The sequence below is a fragment of the Dasypus novemcinctus genome, chromosome 1, assembly GCF_030445035.2.
Source record: "Dasypus novemcinctus isolate mDasNov1 chromosome 1, mDasNov1.1.hap2, whole genome shotgun sequence".
In the NCBI taxonomy this organism is placed as follows: Eukaryota; Metazoa; Chordata; class Mammalia; order Cingulata; family Dasypodidae; genus Dasypus; species Dasypus novemcinctus.
The window spans coordinates 140572323-140598907 of NC_080673.1; the positions used below are offsets into that span (position 1 = coordinate 140572323).

At 33.4% G+C, this 26585-nt stretch overlaps 1 protein-coding gene across 16 annotated transcripts in view; it reads left to right on the plus strand.

The window, feature by feature from the left end:
- Positions 1 to 26585, plus strand: part of EPHA5 (EPH receptor A5) — a 374629-nt gene that overhangs the window by 24533 nt on the left and 323511 nt on the right. For all 16 annotated transcript variants that reach the window (XM_058297774.2, XM_058297793.2, XM_058297763.2 and 13 more), the window contains exon 2: positions 16175 to 16239. In XM_058297774.2, the coding sequence (XP_058153757.1) occupies positions 16175 to 16239 (65 nt within the window). The remainder of the gene's footprint in view (positions 1 to 16174; positions 16240 to 26585) is intronic.

Consider the following 26585-nt stretch of genomic DNA (forward strand, 5'->3'; position numbering starts at 1 on the left):
CTCCCCATGTTGGCACTTTGTTGTCTGTCATTTGAGAATATTAATATGTTTAGAATGGCTGTAAAGATTGAGTTAACATCAATAAAGTGCTTTGAAAAAGTTGTGATACATAATAAGCATTATATAAATGTTAAGTGTTATACATATGCTGAAAAATAGTTGTGTGTTCTAATTTTAGCAGGTCTAATTTCTGTATTAATCCATGAGAACTGTATAGTATTTATTGTAACTGGAAATACCAAAGAAAACCACTTGAAATCTGTTCAATAGCTCAAGCATCCCTTGTTTACTCCCTGGGTAAAATCCTTCAAGAGCCCTTCATTGTCCTCAGGGTAAAATCTTAACTCTGTGCCTGAGTACAGAGCTCTCAATGATTTGGTTCTGGCCCACCTCTTCTACTACTACCCCACTTCCCCACCTCCTGCTCTCTAGGCTCCTGTGGTGAATTATACTCAGTGCCTTCCATTCTGTGTTCAGTCAGAAATGCACTCCCTTCCTTCCCTTGGATAATTTGCTCTTTATGCCTAGGTCTATACAGTTAGCCATTTTCCAGATTCCCCCAAGATTGTGTGCCCATCTTATTCTAGTTGTAGCATATCACAGTGAACTGCAGTTGTGTTTTTACTTAACTGTAACTTTCTGATATTTGACCAAAGTAGAAATCCCAGTAAAAAGTAGAGTTTAAACATGGATGAACCTTGAAGACATCATATTGAGTGAAAGGACAAATAGTATATGGTGTCACTATTTGAAATAATTAGAATAAGCAAAGTCATTGACTCAGAAACTAGAATACAGATTACCAGGGACCAGGGAGGGCATAGGGAATGGCCCTATGTGCCAAATAATGCTTAATTAATTAATTAATGCTTAACTGGTATAAAGTTACTGTTTGTAGTGATAGGAAAGTTTTGGTAATGGATGGTGGTGGGGGTAGCACAACATTGTGAATGTAATTAACAGCACTGTATTATGTTTTTGAGTATGGTTAAAAGGGGAAACTTTAGGTTGCATTTATATTACTAGAATAGAAAGTAAAAAAAGAACAACATAGGAGTGTAAAACCCAAAGAGTGAACCTAATTGTAAACTATGGACTATAGTTAGTAGTATAATTATAATAATATTGTTTCAACAATTGTAACAAAGTTACCACACTAATGCAAAGTGTTAAAAATAGGGAAAGCTGCATGTGTATGTGGGGGAGCGGTGTATGTGGGAACTATGTATTTTCTGCTTGATGATTTTTCTGTAAACCTACAACTGTACTAATAAAAAAAACAACTAGAGAAACTAAATTTAATTTCAATTTATTTAGGCTTCTGTCATGAAAGATGGAAAAATTGTGTTTAACTTTTGATACATTTCCATCTGCCTTAATTTTTTCATAAATTATTTTATTTTGCTCTTAAATGAAATTTACTAACACCAAAAACATAGAAGATATATTATATATGAGGTATTGATTGATGAATTAATATGTGTGTTTAAAAAGAGTAGAGTTTAACCAGAGAAAAATTCTCTTCTGAACTGAGAATTCCCTACTGACAGATGTAGTATGACTTGCTGACCAAAGCAAGTTTTAATTCTATGAAATTTGCCAGTAGAATATCTCATTTTGCATGTACCAAAGCATCACTATGGCTTAATCTTTGTCTGTATGTAAGTTCATTGAGAGCCAGCCCATATCCTGATACTCCTTATCCATAAAGTATGTTATACTCCATTAATTTAAGTTTAAGTAATGAATATTATTTAGTAGCTTTTAGTTTCTTTAAAATCATTGCTTTTAACCACATCCAGTCTTACCTTATTGAGGTTTTGCTGGTAGAGCCAATATAGTTCTTTTCTGAAATCCATTAACAGAGTGTAGAATCTTTACTATTTTAGTGTCTCTTCCAAAATGAAAAGTTGCCAACTGAAAGATTTGTATATGATTTGCTAATCAAAACAAGTGAATACCAAGAAATTTGGCAATAGCATATTTATTTTAAATTTATCAAAATTATTGGAGTGAAGAAAATTCTTCTGAGGTTAGCAAGGCAGTAGAAAAAAAAATAGTCCATATCCTGTGGGCACTATTTCTTTATGATTTAAGCAACTTCTGCTTTTACTCCCTTTCTTAAAATAAACTTTCACAATTCTGGTGACTTGAGCTAATATCAGCCAGCATAAAATAGATTTATCTGGTTTAAGTATGACTTAATTTTACCTGTAGAAAAACAATGAATAGAAAACATCTGTTTCTTAATGGTTTAAATTTCATGGGATGAATGGGGTGAATTTACTCTTTCATTTGTTCTAGACTTTCTGGATTATTTTGACTGTCACTTAGTCAGTGGGGCACTTTAAATTTACAACTTGGTAAAAATTCTTAATCCTGTAGGAAAAGGAGCAGGGAAATGGGTATCACCAATAACATAAATAGAATAGCATCAAAAATAGATTTATAGTGGAGAAAGTTTAAAATGTAATGATGGATGACTTTTTAAGAATGGTTTTGTTAGTGTCTTATTAGTGTATTTTTTTTCCCTCTTGTTAGTGTGTTTAATTCACTTTGGAATGTATGCATGTGGATTCAGTTTCTAATTTTTCCTCTTAATAATATTGTTTAGCAATCTTCTCTTGGGTTCCCCTTAGATTTTAGGAGATGGAAGCATTATTGTTTCATGACTCATGGTGTCTTTTTGTTTTATGTTATGAAAATATTTTTATTTACTCTAACATTAATAAAAATATCAAAAATATCAAAGGGTTAATATTGGATTTTTCTCAGGTATAAGACATATTGAATTGATTCATGCTCTAGATTGGAGGAATGATAAAACTGCTATGAAGACTGTTACCACATGATCTCTTTTAATTCTCACAACAACACTGTGAGATGGATAGTATTATTCCAGTTTTACTGGTGGGAAATTGAGTTTGGGAGAAGTTAAGTAACTTGCACTAGTTCACACAACTAATAAGCTGACAGGATACAAACCACATGTGTCTAGTGCTGACATCCTTGTTTGTACCCGTTATGTTAGAAATATTTATCTAAAGCTACTTATTAATATGATTTCTGTTATATTTATACATGTTAACTTTCAAAGAAGGAATCATGATATTTTATTTACAATTCATATGTTTTATGAGAAAATCAATTAACATAAGGCTAATATAAATATAAACACCATATAAGCAGACATGGAAACACATATCAAGAAAATCTAACCGAAAAATGCCGATGCAATTGAATACAAAACTTAAGTAGAAAGCTTAAATATAAGCATTCGGAAAAACAGCTCTCATTTCTTGGTAGAAAACCTGGCAATTCATCAGGGAAAAAGCATTTTTTCCTGTCTCCAGCGTTTGAGAGAGGCTGGTCACAGTGGTGATTGTGTTGAGGAATTGAATGATCATGACATTAACAATATTTTTAATGATTTTTGAAATATGTCAAACTGATTTTCATCTGATAAGTCTGTATATAAATCATTATTGAAAATCAAGAACATAATGTTAGTAGTGGTTTTCAAACTCATTGTTTTTAAGTGGCAGAAACTCTCACTCCAAAGAAATCACTAAGGAAGCCCAATACATAAAGCAGATGACAACAGGGCTAAAGTTTTCCTGGCTATACTTTTGCCACCTCTTTTCCTTCATCTGCTTATGCTTCTGGGATCTCGCTTCTTCAGAACGCTATGAGGTACTGTAAGCTTGGTTGGAAAACCAGTGTTTTAAATATAAAAGGAATGTTATAGAGAAGATCAGTGTGATATGATCTTGATCTGTAGCTTTCTAACAATCTAGCTGAAAAGCAAATTATAATATGTGGTAAAGTTTGCTTGGAAATAATGGTTCCTAACTCGGGTGCTTATCAGAGCCAACCTCAGAACTTTGTAAAACAGATTATGTCTTCCCACTTTAAACTCACTAAACCAAAGTTTATTAAAGTAAGGCCTGTGGAAATTTATGTATTTAGACTCTAGGAATCTGCAGTTTTAGATCATGCATAGAAAATTCTGATTTTCATCCTTGTTAAGAACAGAGCAACTCAAAGTGGAATCCCCGAACTGCTGAAAGTCTGCAATGACATAAAATACAAAGATTAAAGTACTAAACTTAGCCTTTTTCTTCTTCTTTTTTCTTTTATTAAAGTTAATAGATCACAAGGAACGTTATATTGAAAAACATAAAAAAAAAAAATAAGAGGTTCCCATATAACCTACTCCCCACTCCCCACCTCATCATTTTTGTAAATTGTATTTTTTGAAGATATATACATCACAAAAAAAATTACATTAAAAAAATATAAGCGATTCCTGTATATTCCCCACTCCCCCACCCTACTCCTCCCACACCAACTTAGCTTGTTATTTCAAGTTGACGTTGCTACAGCAATCTAAGTGTGTGACAGGAAGACTCATCTCACTGACAAACTATAGCCCAGTGATACTGCTGTTTAAACTTGGATTAAGTAGGCATAAGAATCATGTGGGGGATAAGGAAGCTTACCAAAATGCAGTCTCCTAGGTTCCACCTAATATTCTAATTTTGCATGTGTTAGAAGGAATGAGTTCATATATGTCCCTAAGTGCCAAATGTTAACTCAGATCATTATCTCCTAAGAGAGTCTACTTAGGATATATAGAGGACTATTATACAAGTAATATAAATCCCAGGAAGTTTCTACTCTCAGGACTAAGCTCTTAGAAGTTTAAGCAATAAGAAAGAAATTTCCTGTTTAATTTACTGATGTATCCCCAGGGCCTAGAACAGTTCTTGATGCTTAAGTAGATACTCAGTAAATATCTGTTGAATGAATGAATGAACTCTCACAGCAGGTGTTAAATTCCATAGAACTTGAGTAGAAGTTAAGGTAATGAGTTGGTATTTTTCTCAATTGATTACATATTAAATATATTAAAATTGTATTATGCTGCAAGTGATAGAAAAACTGTCCAAACAGTGGCTTAAAAATAGAAGTTAATTATTTTTCATGGATAAGAAAAAAGTTTCAGGGTACATGTCTGGTGGTTTGGGTTCAGTGGCTTAATGATGTCAAGCCTGGAATCATTATGAATTTTTTGGCCTTACTCCCTTGTTTATTGTCTCATGATTGCAAAAAAATGCTGATGCATCTCCAAGTATCAAAACCAGTTCATTGCAAGAAGGAGGAGGGAAGGAGAAGCAATAAGAACCATGTCAGCTGCATTTTTCCTTTGACCAGGATAACAAAACTGTCCCAGGAACTGGCAAGCAGATTTCTGCTTATACTGCATTGGCCAGAGTTATGTAACAAGTCTTCAGGGCTCAGTGGAGGCTAAGATAATAGAAACACAATTACCATTACTTTCTAAAGCCAGTCATGATCGGTCGTCTGACTTTGGACACATTTCCTCTCCAAACAAAACTGATATTCTGATATCAGGGAGGATGAAGGGTGCAAGTCTTAGTAGCCATAAAACAGTGACTGCCACAAATAGGACAGAAAAGATGAAAGTGATTTTAATATTTTATATTTCTTTTCCCCTGTAACTGTTATGTTAAGAGTACATAGAGACAGATACTGAGGTTATATTTTGACCAAAAATAGAACATAGATACCAGGTTCGCTGGGCAAAAATGATTGCTGTTAAGTCATCAATCTTTTAGATAAATAAATTAGGGTATTGAAAATATAGACTTAAAGATACCTTGCTAATGCTGTTGTCTACTTTGAGATGCATAATTAAAGCTAGGTACTAAATGTTTATGTGCAATAACTTAAAAAATATTTGGCACAGTATTTCTAAGTACTTTTGTCTGGATTGCTTTATATTTTAACTAATTTTTGATGACAAAATTTCCTTGTAATATCGTTTTTGTTTTTCTGTTTTCTATACAGATAAAAACAAACAATCTTTATGCAGGGTTTCTATCAGAATTACAGTTTAACTAAGCTGTAAGACATATGAGGATAAATACTCATGTTGTCAGCAAAAAGCTAGGTCATTTCTCATTTTATCAAAAGGGCTACCGGGTCACCCAATTGTTTGCTCATTTTTGTTAATGCTGTCACCTGAAAATACAGACTGTATGTATGTGTACGTTTCTGTCAGCTTCAGTGAATGTTTAGATATAATCATCATCTATCCTACCCAGAAGACTGCAAAGCTAATGATTATATAGATTGTTTTGCAGTTTGGTATATTTCAATCAAGCATTAAGGGCAATTAGGGACTAGGGTAAGGACTCATTCAAAACAAAGAATCAGCTTCACATATATTTTCTGTTTCATTTGAAGTGTTTTTACGTGGTTTTTGGCATTTAAGGACAAAATATGTTTGGACAAATGCATGTCTTATGATAGCTGGCTTGCCCCAATTAACATGCCAAAAGCAAAATGAATATAAATTAAAAAAAAAATAATAGGGTTCATCATTACTTTGTTGCTTACTGTTATGTTTTCTGCAATCGTGTAACTTACTGTTGGAAGTTCAATAGTGAGTTGTGATCCCCCCAGGAAAAACTAAAGTCTATTCTACTTAGATTAACATAAATGAAGTTTTCTACATTTTGCACAGTACTATTAGAGCATTGTGGTGGATGCTAGGTGTTTTTAAACATACCATTTGTGACTCAGTAATTTAATGAAACTCATTGAAATATAGGATTTAAGAGTTGCAAGGGTGTGAACTTTTGCGTTCAGCAATCCTAAAACTGGCACAAGTGTAATAATGTATAGGCAAAGGAAAGACTTTTGTAGTTAGAGAGACTTGGGTTTTGATTTCACCTATGTGTACGTTAGCTCCAGGACCTTGGGCCATTGGCCTATTTAGTTTTTCTCATCTTTAATTTCCTTATCTCAAAAATGAGGAAAATAGCATTTATATTAAAGAATAATTGTTAGGGTTAGGTGAGACAAAATAGGTTAAGTACAGGCACATATAAGTTTGTTGGTCTCAATCACTGATTTTACAGACAAGAGAAATAATTTCTGCAAGGTCATATTGTAGCAAAACCACAATAGGATTCATGAATCATTCTAAAAGTGAATTGTGAATAAGCATGTTTATCCCAGGTGTTGAGGACTTAGAACATTTTATTTTTAAAAGGAATAACGTCATACCTAATCTCTAAATACAGTGGTGTGGAACTAAACATGGATTTAGTGAGAGTATTCTGTGATGTGAATATTTTCAAGCCTGTTAGTTATCCAATGCTGATTTTTCTCTTTAGAATAACAGCAGTGTGTGAGACTTGAGAAGTTTGGTTACCACATCTGTCAGGGTAGCCATAGCAAATCATTTGATATTCCTTTTTTCATGTTGTGTGTCCTATGAATATAGCAGTCTGCTCATTAGGCATAATTTAGCTGTCCCTGGATTTCGGTGTTAGCTTTGCCTAAACACTTTATACAGACTAAATGGTGATATCAATTCTGAATTCCTCTTTGACATTTCCCTTGATTTACAATTTTAACATGCATTAACAACACAAAACCTTAGTATCCGTTTCTGATTATGTTTCCATCACAGTGGTATGTTTCATGATATGCACATGTTAATGCCTACTTTTCAAAAAACAGTGGCTAAACTTCTTTGTTTATGATGAGGATGATAAATAATTTGAAACAATATGAACAAAAAGAAACAAAAAATCCAGAATGAACAAAACAAGAAAGTCTTTTGAGACAATGAAAGGCAAGCATTGTCTTCGCAAGTTAACAATTAAGCAATACATATTAAGATTGAAGGGGCAACAAAAATCATCTACCTTATAATCACTTTACAGATAAAGAATAGGAGAGGTTAAGCTCAGTGGGGAATGTCACTGGAACTGTGTGGGTAGAATTTGGAGGCATCAAGACATGAAGGAACAGGAGTAGATCTGAAAGGAGAGGGAGTGGAGTCTGTTTTCAAACTATGCCACTTACCAGTTGTATAAGTTAGGTTGTCTTCCCCGGCAAATAATAACAAATCACTTCCCCATTAATAACAAATCACTTCCCCGCTAGATTAAGAAACAAGAAAATTGATTTTTTTTCCACATGAAAGCAAGTCCTAGGAGAGGCAGGTTTCAATTTTAGATAAGTTAGTTAGCAGTCTTGGGCTATAATTTGGAACTAGCTTCTTCCCCTCCCTTCACTTTACTACTCTTATAGGCTCTGCTCTCCAGTTGGTTTTCCTAGTTTTCTCTAGATGGCTCCATTTGTTCCATGAAATACGTCTATACAGTGACTTCTAAGGCAGCCAGGAGCTTTCTCTTCTTAGAAACCTCCCTTTCGTTATCGATCCCCTTTATAGCTCATTGGACAGAACTGAATCAATCCTGAATGGAATATGAATGCACCTGAAATATATTCAATATTGTTAAAATGTGGCAATAGAGGGAGGAAAATTCCTGAATGAAATTGGGGAAGAAAATATTGTCCAAATCTGTAAGGTCTTATGATAAAGGCCGTGGGCACTAATACAAGGTTTGAAGTGGGAGGTTGATATGATTATATTCATAACTTGGAAGGAGCTCTCTGGTTGCAATATTTGAAAAAAATTGTTGATCATTTCTCCCTACTGAGAAACCAGCTAGTAGATTTTTCAGGTAAAAAATTATGACAGGGATTTTGCTGAGGTAATTATGCTGTGGAATGAAACAAAGCAGGCAGCTTAGAGAAGTAAATACAGGATATAGTTAGAATCTGTGGGATTTGGTCACTGATTTAATTTGGGGGTGAAAGTAAAGACAAGGATGACTCATAGCTTTCTAGTTTGAGCAACTAGTTCTATGGCATTGCATTAACTGAAAATGGAAATACAGAAGGAGGATTTTTTTTCTTGTAAAGGGGAAAAAGACTTCATTCATTTTAGGAGAGGCTAAATTGGCATGGCTGCATGCCATATATGTGTTCATCACCAGTGAGGAGTTTTATAAATTGATATGAGTTCCAAGAGAAAGTTGACTAGATATGTGGATTTTGGATTACCATTTAGATTGTAACTGAAGTTTGAAACTACTTGAGCTCTTCCTCTACAAGGGCCGTTAAATAGGAATATATGTTAATATCACCTTTAAAGTCAACCAACCAAACAACAGCAACAAAATGTGAATATATGGTGAATCTACTTAAGATAGTATGATTCAGTAAAATTCAGCAAGTGTGTTCTAAGGCCAAGACATTTGTTTGTTCAAAAATTACTTTTTTTATTCTGATGTTAATTCCTGGTCCAGAATCATTGGTTTAGAGTGAGAAGTGAAGTCAGCGTACGCAAATACAGAGTATTCATCAAAGTCAAGGTTTGAAGGGTGCTAGAGGAAATAAACCTTGTAAAGAGAACATGATGAAGTAGCCAAGGAGGTAGAAGAAAAATGAAGAAATATATGTATTTGAAAATAAAAGATGACAGTATTTGTAGATGGAGGTTAAGGCCAAGTGATGCCACAAGATAAGACAAATTAGGAACTCAGAGCTATATGATTATCACTAGTAACCTTGGTGAAGAGTGTAGAATAGTGGGAGTTGAAATGAGATTGCAAGTAGTGAGGATTGAGGAAATAGAAACCCATTCAATCATTTGAATTAAGAAGAGGGCATTAGCTGGAAGTTAACATACAGTTTATTTTAAAGTATATTTTATTTAAAATTTTACAGACTATTTTGCGGTTACTAGGTGAGGGAACTAATTATCCAAAGATAGCAGGTTTGTTAGGTAATGTTGAGGTCCCATTTGAGGACACTTATTTATCCGTGGTTCTGTCATTTTTCTTCAGCAAGGTTCAGCAGCCCTGGTTCATGGACAAAATGTTATTCATTTGTGATTAGAATTTAGCTCACTGTCTTTGAATGTAATTAGGGGTAAGTGGCTGTAATCAAGGAATTCTTATTTCCGACCTTAACTGGGGGGCTTGGGTCCAAGAAACAGTGAGCAGGGTTCATAGTCCTGTACAAAAGTCTCAGGTATTAATTTATACTTCATCTAATCCTACTATCCCTTATGAGGCTCTTACTGGAGTAAGAGTGTTCTTGTCAGTGTTCTTGCTGTGCCCATAGGTTTGTTGAGATGATTAAACGAAAGAACATAAATAAATTGCCTAGTAGAGAACCTCACATATAATGGGTTTCATAAACTCCTTACTCCAAAATCTCCTCTATTCATTCTTCTTTTTCTAAAAAAAAAATTGTACATTTAGGTTGCTCAAAATTCAGAAAGAAATGACTACTCTCACATTCAGTGTCCATGGCAATACAGTTGGTTATGGATCCTTACCTTCAAGTCAGGAGCTGCCAGAAATATACCTAGCACTTTTAAATATACAATATTTTTTTACTAAATTTGCAAATATAGCTTTCCAATGGGAAACACATGTCCTCTTTCTCTACATTTTTTTTTCGATTTTTTTTGATTGTTCTTTGTTCCCTGCAGCAGTTGTCAAATTATAAAAATTAGCCTTGAAGCAAGAAATCACATCTGTGTTGAATGGCATGAGGGAGAGAGGCTGGATAGCAATATATCTGAAGTTTGTTCCCACAGATTAATAAAATGTGTGCTGTAACTGAATCCATTAGCTTTTTAAAATGTTACTTTTAAAATATTATTAAATAAACAAGTGTCTATCAAAAGTCTGCTATATGCATAAAGGTGCAATGGACACAACCAATCCAGTGTCCACATAGAAGAGGTGGCATTGGATTGGGAAAAGTGGACATAATGGACAAAGGGTATGGGGAAAGGCAGGAAGAGATGAGAGGTGGAGGCGTCTTCGGGACATGGAGCTGCCCTGGATGGTGCTTCAGAGGTAATCACCGGACATTGTAAATCCTCACAGGGCCTACTTGATGGAATAGAGGAGAGTATGGGCCATGATGTGAACCAATGTATATGAGGTGCAGAGGTGCCCAAAGATGTACTTACCAAATCCAATGGATGTGTCATGATGATGGGAACGAGTGTTGTTGGGGGGGGGGAGAGGGGGGGTGGGGGGGTGGAGTTGAATGGGACCTCACATATATATTTTTAATGTAATATTATTACAAAGTCAATAAAAAATAAAAAAAAAAAAAAAGTCTGCTATATGCAATGGGATTTTGATTCAATACCTTTAGAGGAAGGTATACCATCTGACCTGCCACCATCCAGATTATTCTCTCTTTATATTGTGGTCCACTTGGCATTATAATTGCATTTGATTATTAATGTGAAGATTGTGGCATAAAAGAAACAATATAAGAGTAAGAATATTGTGGTAGATTGAATTATATACGAATTATATACCCCAAAATAAGATGTGTTCTTCATTGTAATCCTTGACTCCGTTAATGTGAGCTCATTATAAATAGGACATTTAGAAGATGTTATTTTTAGTTTTGTCCCAATAGAGGCAAAGCAGTTCTGAATCTGTACTACTATCCAGTTAAGCTGAAGAAATCTGGATGCAGTGAGTCAGAGAAGGCCATACAGTTAGCAGGAATCTGAAAGCAGACACAAGGAAAGAGACCGTCATGTAATGGGACACAAGGAGCAAAATCACCATGTAATGGGGGGCAGAGATGCAAGCCAAGAAATCCCAAGGTGCCAGAATACTACAGACTTTGGGGAGAAAGCATGGCCATGATAAACTTTGATTTTGGATTTTTAGCTGTGAAACCATGAATTCATATTTTCTCATTTAAACCAACCAATGTGTGATATCTCTGTCAGTAACATGGCGGACTAAGACAAATTTATCTTCTGGCTCACTTCTTCACTTTCACATCAAGAATCACAATCACACTTTCTCTCAAGGGCTTATCCACTGACACAGCTGGAATAAAGTGCCTCAAGCTGTCTTTTGACTCATCAAAGTTTCAGAACACATTGTATACATGACTTTTTCCTGGAGAACTCAATTCAAATTCTTCTAATCATTTTGTGACTAACATTAGCAAGATGTTATGAAGAAAGCAATGGGGTCAAAGTGATACATACAAAGATATACAGGTTTGAAAGTTAGAATAATTGAAAAGTATATTTGCATTAGTAACTAAAATAAGTCTCTAATTGTTAGAATATGTGAGGCTGAGGATTTAGGAGTCTTCTTACAGATATTCCACTTTTTTCATTCTGTCCTCTCTTTGCTCTCCTTGAATCCTAACAAAAATGAGTTAGTAACTCTCAGCCTTTTTCTCCAAGCAAATTCGTTAAATGCTTTTTTCTGTTCATGAAAATATTGAAAATTATTAATGTATAGTAATAAAATTAAAGTATACTTAAGTCTAGTTATATATAATTTGCAATTTGGTTGAACAGCTTAGTGACTTTTACTTATTAAAAGTTTCCTGTGTTAGTGAGATTTTTCCCCTGAATAATAGCTATTAGAATTTGCAATAGACTAAAAACTCATTGACCCCTGTAAAGTTATTTTTCCTGAAGAATTAGTCTTCTTAATTACTGGCTAGAATACCAACCAATATGCCTATCTTGATTGTAATTGTACCGTGGCTTGGGAAAATGACCTTGAAAGCTGTCTCTCAGTTTAGTAGTGTGATTTTATTTTAAAATACAAATTATAGAATAAAAACATTTTCCATAAAATTTCTGATATCTAATGAATGTCTTCCAGCGTAACTCTGTGGTATCAAACATTTCCTCTAATTATATTCATTAGAGGCTTCTCCCGGACAAGTTTTAATTAAGTTGTACAATGAAGATCAATACTCATTTTGTATTCATTGTAATTTACAACAAGCATATATACTGTTCAGAACAATTTAATTACTGTAATTGTACCACAGAAGATACTTAGTGACTGTGCCACTCTCCTGCCAAAAATCACCCCCTTTTTAAATTCAGTAATGAAATTGGGAAATGAACTTCTGAACATTCACATTTATTTAACCCCTCTGTCTTAACTTCTGGTTGCTATGTAATTAGCTTAAGTAGTTTTGGAAATGGAAGCATTAACAAGATGAATGACATAGTGCTTTTTCACACACATCATCATGAAAGTTGAGGAATTTTTAGAGTATAAATAAGAGCATATGAAATAATCGATATTTTGTTTATATGAAAAATAATCCAGGAGTGTTGGTTGGTCAAGATACTTTATTTTTAAATTTCCCTAAATAAGAGTAAAATTATTTTATTATTTTATTTCATAAGAGAATAGTATATTTTGGTTCCAAAGGAATACATCTCCATATGCTCTTTTCTGTTAATGAAAACCATGTTACTGGTACACCCTACAAAGAAATGTGAAAGTAGAGCATTTCTAGTAATATTAATAAGAATATGTCAGGATTTCTCAACCCTGGCTCTAGTGACATTTTGGACCATATAAATCTTGTTGTGGGAGATTTTGCTGTGCAGTGCAGGATGTTTTGTAGCATACTTAGCCTCTACCCACTAAGTGCCAGTAGCAACCACTGCTCCCTTCACCAAGTTGTGACAACCAAAACTGTTTCCTTACATTGCCACATGTCCATGTTGTATAGCACTCTTCTTTGCTAATTTATCCTCACCCTCTGGTTCTATCCACTTATTCCATGCATGATTCAGTCCTAAGACAAGCAGCTTTTGAGCACTTCTAAATGCAGCCTATGTACATAGGCATAACTTATCGTGGGCCTTCCATTAAGACACCAATACAATTCTGTGTATTCAATATTTTAGAGATAGAAACTGAGTGGAAATGGACTATTAATTAATAATTTTTTACCCAGATTTAGAAAATGGGTGGTCAGGGATGTTATCCTGGAAAAGGTACTTCCTGAAATATGTTTAAAAGGATAAACGAAGAGTTTGCAACTGGGAAAAGGAGATGGATATTTGATAAACTTAAAACAGTACGAATAAGTATTAGAGGTAGTTCTTTGTGTGTGTATGTGTATATGTGTACATGTATGAAACTGCATTAATTTTCACTGCAGCATGAAAGCCCAATTTACTCTGTACTTAATGAACAAATTTATAATAGGCTTATCTGCAAAATATTGCCTGAAACACTTAAATTTACTTTTTTCCCTTAATTTTCAATTCAGTAAAGGTATATGGAAATGTCTTCTTTACATTGTGAATTTTATGAAATCCCCAGTTTCCTGGAGAAAAGAATTTTACACAATAGAGGGAAGTGACATACATCTATATTCCTGCAAACTTTCTTAACCATTTATCTGAAGAACGTTTTGACTAGATCTTATAAGTAAGATAATATAGATTTCTATTGTAGTTATTTTCACATGTTTTATCATATATTACAGCATTAAAAACTCCCATTAAATTCTATAAACAGCCATATAATATTGGAGGTCATTAACATAATTTCACACATACATATATTTCAAGGCAAAATGATAAAAATTCATGATTATAGTTAACTCAAGTGAGGGTAACTAAATGTTGGGAAGACATCTGGAATTATATTGATAATGAATATTTTGAGATGCACATATTATTAAGAGGTCTACAAGGAACGTTGTGTTTCTCATGGCAGGTTTTGAAATCTTAAATTTCCTCTGTTCCCCACAATTAATTTCAATTTAACCGCCATCGTAATAGAACTCACTTAGTTTGCTGCCTTGCTCCACTTTATCTAGTCTTTACAGATATGCTGCTGCTCAATATCAAAGGTGAATCAAATGAATCATTAAAATGAATAAACATAACAATTTGGGTTTTATAATCCCCTGGTATTTAGTCATGTCTAGACATAGACCTAGTGTCCCAGAAAAAAGCTAAAAGGAGGGCAAGGACATTTAAGTTTAATGCAGCCTTATTCCCATGGAAACCAGAAAAGCCAACAATAGAGTAAAGAGGCAAGAGTATGAATCTAACTGAAAATTAGATTTAGTGGAGTGACTGCTAGAATTTTCAAGGTCGTTGGGTATTGGGACAGATTTTATTTGTTTGGTTTGGTTTTTGTTGTTTTAAACAATAGTTTTTCAGGTAGAGTATTATTTCCTTAAGAAATTAACTCCATTATTTATTTTATTATTCTCTAAAGCCAGTATGATGTGAGTAGCCTAAAAATGATGCAAACATTATGTAAACATGCAATTTTATAGTTTAGAAGCCCAGAACTTAGATAGGGTAATAGACAAGTTATTGAGTAAAAATATACATATTTTGACACAGGTAATCAGTACATGTCTGTTTGTTTTGTAAATTTTAAGTTGTTGGTGTATCTTATTGTTATGGTGGACTGGTAACTTGAATGTAGCTTAAGGAATTACCTCTGACCCCAGTGATAACTCTGTTGGCTCCCTTCTGAGTCCATACTTCATGCCCTTGCAAAATGGTTTGGTAGGTAGATCCATTTGCGTTAGCTTGGAAAGGTAATGTTCTTTGTTCCAGGTCTAACATATTTTGACAAGACAGGACACTTGAAGCTAGTTTGATTTCTCCAGGACAGTGGATGAACTTGTTGAAATGTAAAACCTATATGTGTGCATGTGTTTGTACATACATAGCCAAAGCTTCCTTTTGTCCGGCTGGTATTCATAATTGCATCTTAAGAGTTATCTTTTATCTTAGGATTTCCAGCAGTGATTTAGGGCTACTTCAAAAAACATAGTTCTGCATGAAGCACATTTCATACTACGGTCACCTCTAAATAGAGGTATTTTTGGGGAATGCAATGGACCCTTAACATAGCAACAGCCCCAAGAGCTGCTGTAATTTCCTTGTCTTGGTTAAGGGTGTGTAGATTTATTTCTTAATTAAACTTGCAATTTGGATTACAGATTTAAGTTAATACCACGAAAATGTTATAAGCTTGGGAATTGTTTATTGCTGTTTAATGTAAATTATTTGTTAATTGCTTCATAACAGCTTTCTACAATAAAATACAGCACATTTGGCCACAATTTTATGGCTGTAGCTTAATTCCAAGACTTACCTCCTTTTAAAAGGGATCATGGGCCTTTCTTTTTTGTGGGTCTTCTTTTTTTATTTTTCTTCTTATTAATTTTTTCCCTTTATTCTTGATTGGCCAAAAAACCCAAAACTTTCAGGATAATGATTCATTTGTATGTTTTTGGCTGTAATTGTTTCCCAATATTTGTTCAAAATTGCTTGTTCTTTTATATCTGAATAACTTTTTTCTTTTTAAAATTGTACCACTTACATAATTGTATTAGATGCTTAATCTAAATTCTCGAAGCTATATGCACTTCCAAAATTAGTGATGTATTTTTATGTATTTCACTCAGTTTTGTAATTTTTCTCTTTCAGTGAATTTATTGGATTCACGTACTGTCATGGGGGATCTGGGATGGATTGCTTTCCCAAAAAATGGGGTAAGTCTTTATGATATTTTCCCTTTATTTTGCCTTTTTTTTTTTAAAGAAAAAAACTTTACTTTTTTCTCTTCATGGTTTACATACAGTGAACAGAATTTTTTTAAAAACATGGATGTTGGGTATTTTATTAAATTAATTCATTCCCTACCCCTAATTCTGCACTATCTTCTGATAACCTATATTTTAGATTCTTACTCTATGAGCTTGCCTATTCTAATAATTTTGTATTAGTGAGATCATGCAATATTTGTCCTTTTGTGTCTGCCTTATTTCACTCAACATGATGTCTTCAAGGCTCATCTATGTTGCCCCATGTATCCCAACTTCATTCCTATTTTTGGCTGCATAATATTCCATTGTGTGTATATACCATAGTTTATCCACTCATCATTTGATGGACACTTGGTTTGCTTTTCTCTTTTGACAATTGTGAATAATACTGGTATAAATATCTATTCGAGTCCTACTTTCAAATCTTTTGTATATATTCCTAGATGTGGGATTGTTAGTTCATGTGGTATTTCTATACTTAACTATCTGAGGCACTACCAAACTGTCTTCCATAGTAGTGGCACCATTTTACATTCCTACTAGCAATGCAACAGTGTTCTTATTTTTCTACGTCCCCTCCAACACTTATAATTTTCCATTTTCTAAGTAGTAGCCCTTCTAGTGGGTGTGTAATGGTATCTAATTGTGGTTTTTATTTCTGTATCTCTATTGGATTCCCTTTCTGTCCTGTAGGATCTTGGATGGATTGCTTTTCCAAAAAAAATTGTGTTAAGTCTTAATGAGATTTTCATGCTATATTTTGCCTTAGGCCATTCAAATGCAAAATGAAGGAAAACTAGTCATATTTTAATATATATGTGCTTAATTATTGTAAAGAATGCATAATTACCTCCAATTCTAAACTTCACTGTTTATATGATTAAAAAAAACATTTTCCTCCAGGTAAGCCTTTTGTTAAGTTTTTCTATTGAGTTTCTCACACTTTTTCACTGCAATCTATTAGGATGTACTTTTGGCAGTAATAGGAATTCTTAAGAATGTGACTAAGGAATAGGATTGAGGCCTCAAATATTCAGTGATTTTCATGATGGGGTCTATTCTTATCTCCATCTTTTTTAGATACAATTTTGGGATTTTTGCAAAGAACTCTGTCCCATTAACATAATAACTCCATTTCTGCTTGTCTCAAATTTTTCCTTAAATATCAAATGAGTAGTAGTAACTTTCAACTCTAGTACTTTAGGAAAAGTTAGGAAAGTTAACGTAAATATTTTTCATAAAAAGTAAAAGTTACATTTTATATAGATGCCATTTCAATTAAAATTATGAAAGCATTCTAAAATAGATGCTCAAACTTCATAGAATTTACTTGTCCATTTTTTTAACTGAATCATTTCACTGAATAACAGAACCAACTGACTTATTCTAAAATATTTTTTTTTTATCATTTAAGACTTTCTTCTCTCCTTTTCTGTTTGCTCTTAAACTGTCAATCTCATATTCATAGCTTTGTCCACTTATCTATACACATGCTAAAGATGTATTTTTCCTCCTTCTGATTATATTAGGGTTTTTTCAGTCACCCTCTGGAACATTTAATATTGTCTAATGTGTAGAGTCTAAGCATGGATATAAACAATATTATATTGTATCCTGGAAATTTTTAGCAAGTGTTTTCAAGGATTGTTCCTATGAGAATGATATTAACATGTATGGTATTTGTTTATAGCAGATTTTGTTCTTACGAATTAGAAATTCCACTATTGCTCTTTTTTTCCATAGGTGGTTGTTACAATAATCACAAGATACACCTGCCTCCTGTGTGTTGGTGGAATCAGACTTTTCCCCACTGACTTTACTGTATTTCCTGTAGCACACAATGGGGAAGCCTCAGTTTTCCCTTGAGCATCCTCCCTGAGTTTTTTGCTGTATGTGCTTCTCCTAGTCAAATAAAGAAGATAAATATTATTTGGAGATCTTTTCTTGTGCTGATCTTAGTGGTTATTAGCATCATTCAGGATAATTTATTCATTTGAGGGATATTTTAGAATATTAACATCTTAAATCATATGTACAAAAAGTGGAAATTCACTTGTTCTCTGACAAGGGAAAAAAGAAAAAGCAATAGCTCTACTTAATAGAAACTGCAAAACAGGAATTTATGGCTTTTCTTGTATTATTGTGACTTTGTAGTATTTCTGCTTTTTTTGATATAGACAGCCTGTTTATGTAATTTTGAACTTGAAAATTAAATAACTAGGTTTAGATTAGTCAAAATGGCCTGTGGATTTATTATTAGTGTTTTAGATGTGTTTATTTCAAGAAAAATTTGAGTTGGGTTATCTATATTAATTAATACTCAGACTTTGACAAAAGTATGTGAAGGGGATTGTTGTATGAGTCTCTATCCCCAAAATAAAGGAAGGGCAAAAATGAGGAGAAATAGTTGAACTCTACTAATCTATCTCCTATATTTTGGTTGTAATCATAGTGGATTTTGCCAGGACCTTATTTTGCTTTGTTTCCTAATGAAGGAGATTAAAGATAATGACAAGCACTGAGGCCCAAACTGAAAACAGTGAGGCTAATAAAGATTAAAATCATGGTGAGGGTGAAAAACAGAACACGTTAGTGAATACAGGAAAGTTCTTTATTTGGACAATGATAGAAAACAATTCTAAAGGGAATGAGTATTATATAATATAATGCAAATGCCAGTATAATGAAGAATCTAGCCTGATCCAAAGTAGTTTTATATTCATTGTTTTTCAAGAAAAGCAAAAGCATACCATTTAATCCATAAGGCAATTAAGATAAATAATTTAAGGAATTCAAGATAGTCCTTAAGCATACACTGAAATTTAGAAGCAAAATTTTGCATCTGGATTTCACCTAAGGAAACTTAGCACTTTTTAAGAAAGTTCTTTAAAATGTCCATCTCTACTTCTGCATATGAGACCAATGTTGCATTTAGTCTATGATATATGCTAATAAATTGAATGAATTAAAACTTGTTACATGTATTCCTGCAAAATAGGAATAATACTTATATGTATTATTTTTTCATTTTGTATCTTTCTTAATATGTACTAAAAGTAAAGATAGAATTGTGCAAGCATTTTCTTCCTTGGAGGCTCTTACTCATATTATAGGGAAGCTCATAAAATATAAACTGGAAAATGACTTTTATCCATGATACCTTCTTCTTAATCTTTCTTCCTTACCCCCACACCAACTGGTTAGCTAAAGCTTCATCCATTGGATCGCTGCTTAAATACTACCTCTTCAGGGATTTGGATGGCCCCAAGACGAAGACTGGCTCTCCCTATTAGCAGATCATGTTGTGAAATTTTTCTTCTTCCCTCCGTCCTAAACCTCTATCTCGTTTTTTTTTTTTTTCCCCAATCCAGATTGCAATGTGTACACCTGTGTTATCTATCCATACTCATCTTGTTTACCTGCATGCATAAACTCTTAATCCTTCTGATTTGTTCCTCTTTTGGATTATTTTGTCCATTTGCGTATATAACAAGCAGGGAACACAAATGTAAAGAGTTTCAGGTGATTTCTAAAGAGTCATTTACAAGTTTACTATTATATTGTCTGTGATGTGAAGCACTGGTGCACAAACTTTCATTAACCATCTATCTCCCAGTTTAATTCCCACCTGTCTCGTATTGAGTCCTAGTTCTTCTTTTTCCGCCTACCTTTTATGGGGAATATACGTTTCTTTCTAGATGTCTCTCTGCTAAATGATGTAGTCCACATAAAAACTGGGCCCCGGACGTTTTGTAACTTTAAAAAAAATCTCTGCCCTCATTGATATTTGCACCAGTTTATGTAAATATAATGCTTTTTTAAAAAAAAATCTCTTCCTTCCCTAATCATTAATGAAAATGTTAATTAAGACAGACTGGGCATTGCAGAGGTCCCCAGGGCCAAAATCCAACTAGTTTTCTACATGGCTTGATTGTTGTTTATCAAGATTCTTTTTCTTTTTTAAGCTATCCTTCAGCTGTTTTCAATTCATGTGCCAGTGCTCCCATGCGAGTCAATTTGAATTAATTTTGCAAGCAAAATGCTTTATGGTTCTGAGTACATAATCTCCTTCTCCCACAGAGAAAAAATATACTGTAATCATCCAGCATTCCTGTTGATTATTTCCATTAAAGGCAGCAGGGGAAGAGAGAATGCTCAAGCCTCCCCCCATGTGTGAAGTTTTCTGAGGCTTTTGCTATTCATTACCTTATTCTCTTTCTTTTTGTTACATTGTTCAGTGCTTGCACTAATGTAGAAAATGATAGTCCAAACCACTCAGCCTGGTATCTTGGTTCTGTTGAGTCTAATCTTTGTGATCATATATCCTACTACTCTTTCCCCCAAATTCACTTATTTTTCTCTTAACTCACCAAAGGATTCATATAAATTTCTACCTCTAGACTTTTGCACAAGATTGTTTGAAATACTCTAACTCCCACCTCCCATGCAAACTATCTTAATACCAATAGTGTTTTTCAATGCCCTGCTCAAGTTATACATGATGAAAACTTTCATTACTACATAAGAAGGATGACCACATCTTAGGCTGAATCAATATAGCACTTACTATGAATTGAACACACTGATTATCAATTTGTTAATGATAAAATTTGAATTTTTAGTGTTACCTGTTGTTTGTATGAATGTTGTAAGCTCTTGTGAAGAGACCTTCTCTTTGTCTCTTACATGGTGCCATGTACCTCAAATAAAGATTGATATTAAATATATTTGTTAATGTTTGATAGGCTATTAGGTATTATAGTTTTTAGGATGTGGTGGTTTGGGAGTCTCAAAGTTTGCTCAGTTTTAGCTTCAAATGATGCCGTAACAAGAGCCAAACTTGGATTTAGGGTTTCTTATTTATTTGGTAGCATGCAAGTCTGAGCCAGGATAAGGTTATTTATTTATACAATTTACTGGTTTAAACAAAAGATTATTATGCACTAACCACTGATATTACAATTTTGAACAGGATCCAGTTCCTTTTCTCAATTATACAGATAGATTATGAATGATGTCCACTAGAGCTGTTAAAACATAATTTGCACAAATATATCCAAAATTCTTGGGCCACCTTTCCTTGAGATAGATCTAAATTACCAATATATTAATTTCTCTCTCCTTAAAAGCAGTATGGTTAACCTGGAGACTTTAAAATCAGCTAATTTTGAGTCAAAACCTGGCTTCACCCCTTACTGCTTTAGGTGTAGCAAATTACTTAATCTCTGATCTCAGTTTCCTCAAGTATGGATTATGTTTACTACTACCTACTGCACAAGGTTAATATAAAGATTTGAATGCATTAACAATACAATGTTCAACACAATTTCTGGCCATACAAGTACTCAATATGTAATGCTACTATTATTTTTTCTTTCTGTCTTGGTTCATGTTTTTATTGTACAAAGAGATGAGTAGTGCTGGCAATAGACTTTTAAGGTCATTATAGTTCTCTATTATATTCTCATCAGTATGTTTGAATCATTTTTTAATGAAAACCTAAAGATGGGAAAATATATTCGCTTGTTGAATAAAACATCTAGATAATTTATTAGTAAAGACTTGAGGTGTTTTACCAAAATCCACCCTTGCACTTTTCTTGGTAGTTCATGAATAAAATTTCCTAAAACATTTAAATGTTTTCCACTAATGAACAATTTATTTTCACACATCGAAACAGGACTACATAATAATTACAGCAATAATGGAAAATTCACAGTGAAGAAAGGAGGCCATTATCAAAAGCAGACTCAAAAATTTTAATTTTACAGATTTTTTTTGATGGTGGGCTTACACAAACCTACAGAAACAACATAGTTTGAGGGCCATGTTGTGTTGCACCAACCTTGACCTGTTGCAGGGATGCAGTGATGGGAAATTACCTGATTATACGTTTGATCTTCAAACAAATTAAGTAATGTCCTGCTTTTTCAAGTATTCAGGATATGGGAGAAATATTTCACTCAGAAATGATAAAGAGGTACTCTAAATTGTAAGTTGCCCAGATAAATAAAGCTGATTTAGTTAGTTATTGTTCTGTTGGTCAGATTTCAATTAGTTTCAAGTAACATAAACTGATTTCAGCTAGTTTAAGGAAAGCAAAGGGACTTATTGTTAAACTCATAGAACCTGAGTCAATTGAATTCTTGAAATGAAAGAACCAAGGGATTTGCCAAGCTCCTGCGAACCAGGCAGTGATCTCCCTTGTCTCTGGTACCTGCTTCTAACTGGTCATTTCCTTCATTCTTCTCTCTTCACAGACCACATTTCTCTGCCTCACTTTGCACATAGCTTCCCTGCAATTCCAAATGTGGTCTCTTGTATTAAAAAGATCAGTTCAGACCAACTGGTAATGTTCCAAATCCCACATTAAAAGATTGTGATGCATTCCATTTGATTGAGCTGTCCAACACTAACTCAAATAGTATAGCTGGGTTAGGAGCAGAGCAGGGAGTCCTGCAGTACAAGGTTAGTGTCCGTGGCCATTTCTGCAGTGAGGAGAACAATTTGAAAAAAAATAAAAAGTATCTGGACTTCCTGCCAATTAGTGTCTCTTAGGAAATCAGATGAGGAAGCATTTCCCTAAATATAAATTTATTTCTGCATGTAAAGTCAGTTAAATTATAAAAGCAATTACTAATGTGAAATGTTTTATTCCCAAGTTTTGCAGTGAAATAATTGTTGGGATATATTATTTCCTTCATATCTATAAAACTTAACCTATAAAAAAAGTGCATTTTACCCAATATTTAATACTTTTATATGATTCATCAGTTTATTTTTGATAATTCTTTTCAATTTGTCTATTTGATTTATTTAAACTCTTGATAATACTTCACTATTATAATTTTGTCTTCATTAAGTTACTAATTATATGTCTTTTTTTAAGTCATGATTCTTTTCTCTAATAGAAATATTTTTATTCCTATTTTTATTCCTCCATGCCAATTTGAGCATAATATTCTTATGCTCCCAACTACATCTAGGTATTTGAGTAGGCATAATACTAATAATATCCTATTAGCTCATTGTTTACTTAGAGCTGGAGAAAATCACCCATGTGATTGCTGACCTTTTTCTGAAAGTCCCTATGCAGCAGCACCTACAGTTAAGTCTCTTGTTTAGAAGCAACTTATAGATTAATAGTGTAGAAACAAAAGAGGATGGTAACCTTTGTTATCCATTTATATTGCTTTTGTTACAGGGGATCTTCTCATATAATTTCAATACTTCAAAATGTTATTATGAATATTTAATAATATAGTTTATAAACCTATATTCATTTAGCAGGTATATTCAAATTTTATTATATTGCTTAACATTTAGACTAGAACAGAGGAAATGGAAATAGTGTGCATATACTTCATAAATGTCTAAGTCTTCCATGTATTCCACTTTACATTATATACATCAAGATAGGACAGCTTGCAAACTTTTGGAGAACTTCCATTTTAAAGAGAGTTTTGGATAGTTGTGCATGCCTGGACTTTTAGTTAAATACAGTATGCAAATTTGTAATAAGTCAATGAATCATGGTCTCTGCTGTGATACAAGTTATTACGATAGTGTAGGATTATTCAGTTTTGTGTCACAAATCTCTCCAGGCTGCACACTTAAAGGCATATCCACAATTATAATCCTGAGCGATAAAGTCACTTCATTAAGCAGTGCTCTCTGTTTTATTGTTTGGTTTATCTTGATGCCAGCTTGAATAATGGAATTTTTTAGGTAATTAACTACAGTGATAGTAGACTGCATTTATCTCTCCTTATAATGTTGGAGTCCTTTTACATTCTTAAAATATACAGATTAAGGTTATTATAATGGAAAAGCAACATATATAATTTCAAAGCTAATATCAGGATAATGAGTATGGCTCCCAAAACACTTTTAGAACATTATTAATCTGGAAGGTTGAAGCTTTCAATGTCATCACACTTTGATCGTGCTTTCTAGGTAGCTAATCATCAGCAATTTTCATGGTAGAGCTGATGACTGCCATTAGTATACTGAAGTTAATTCCTACCATCCACGTATAATGTGTTGTCCTTTGAAAATAGAAATTGACATGCATACACAGTATTATATAAACAATCACTAAAATTGCATTTGAAATGAAGATCCTCTCATGCACACTCCTCGACTTCTTCAAATGGGAGATTTGGGCCATAGTTGTGGAAAGTAATAAATGAGATATAGGATTTTGTAGTTTGGTATTCTTCATAGTATTAGACAAGTGTGGCTAAAATGTTGCAATATAGTTTAAAGAGTTTTTTTTAGTAAATTCAGCAGAACACAGTTTAGGAAACAATCTTTTAACAACCTTTCCAAATGCAGCATTATAGAGAAGTGGGAGTAAAAGAGCTTGTTTCCCCCTTTATCATAATGGCATATGAAGCAGCATCTAAGACTCACTCTCCTATACATGCCTGGACATTTTGTCTAAGGCATCATAGTGATAACCAGCTAGCCTGCTACTGGAAATTGTGGTGTATATCTGGATCCTTGTATGTCATACAGGCCAGATCAGACCTTTTATAATTTAGTATTACAAAGATTCAGGCACATAGACATGCTAACTATGATTGGAGAGGATTTTAGATCTCCCTTTTCTCAAGGGATCAGTGAAAGAAATTCCCTTTTAATTTATATAGTTGAGAAACTACATTATTTATTTAGTTTATGGTTTAATTAGACATCTATATATTCTCATCTATTGTTCCTTGATAGGACAAAGAAGATAGACATGCAGAATCCTATAGAAAGCTATTTTGTTCTAGTGTCTTCTGCAAAGAAACATGTCTTTTTGTGTGTCACACATGCACAAGTAGATTTTCTAAATACAACTTTGACTTGAAATTATATGTGTTTGTATATAACCTTGATGTTATAACTTTGAACTTCATTTCTTGTTTTGTTGTGGATTTATTTGTTTATTCATTTGTCCAGCAAACATTTATCCAACAAATTATGTGCATTATGCTAGGTACTCAGAATACAAGGATTAATTAGATGTTCATTTATTTTAACAAGTTCTAGTCATTGAGATTATGTCATATAATTAAAATACATAAATCAGTACAGTCTTTTAAAAGTTTTCATACATATATAATGTTATGTATTTGTTTATATATGTGTATATATATATATATATAAATTGTTAAGGCTATATGTTATTTTTACAGCTAAGAAAGTAAAAATATTCTTTTCTTATCAGCAGCACCAGGAATCTGCGTTTCTTTTTGTTGCATCATCTCGTTGTGTCAGCTCTCCATGTTTATGGCGCCATTCTTGGGCAGGCATCACTTTCTTTCGCGCTGGGCAGCTCTTCTTGCTCATGGGGCTCCCCCATGTGGGGGACGCCCCTGTGTGGCAGGGCACTCCTTGTGCTCATCAGCACTGTGCATGGGCCAGCTCCACACAGGTCAAGGAGGCCTGGGGTTTGAACTGTGAACCTCCCATGTGGTAGGTGGACACCCTATCCATTGGGCCAAGTCTGCTTCCCAAAATATTCTGAATTCCATAGTAAATGAGTAATATTTAAATATTTGATCAAAATATAAGATAATTATATAGCTAATGATATTTTCTATGGACTCTGGGAAATATAATAAGATATTATAGTCTATGATATGCTAGGCTTCTTTTGAAATATTTATAAAACCTCATAAGTTGAAACATATTTTTCTTACTTGCATTACTGTCTTATTTTTCCATTGCCAGTGAAAATTTTAAATATCAATTTGTAGTTTCCAGAATGTCTATTTTCTAATTGTAAAATTACTACTGAGATAGTGACTTATGTTATATGATATTCAGTTAACATTTATTAAAATATATTTTCAATTAAACATTAAAATGACTCCCAACAAACCTGCATGACTAGGATCTTGGATATTTGCTGTGACAATTGGGTTGTGATAAAATCAGCTTTATTTATTTTTACTGCAATGAGACAATTAGTATTATTTTGTGAGCAGTTTCCTATCATGTAACTACAACCACAGAGACAAGAAGATTTTAAAGTTTAGCACATTGAAATGGCCTCTTGTAAATTATGCCAAGTAGGTCAATTACTAAATCTTTCTAGAGATAAGAATATTGACATAATTCAAAGGAGAACTGGGAGAGTAATATTAAATACTTCTTAAATACTTGATATCTCAATATTTCTGAATGTCATTATAGCTGGCATTATTTGATGACTGAAGAAAATGACAGTTTACAACCTGTATTACATACTTTATTATTGCATCTGCACATGAAAATAGATGGATATGCAATATTCAGAA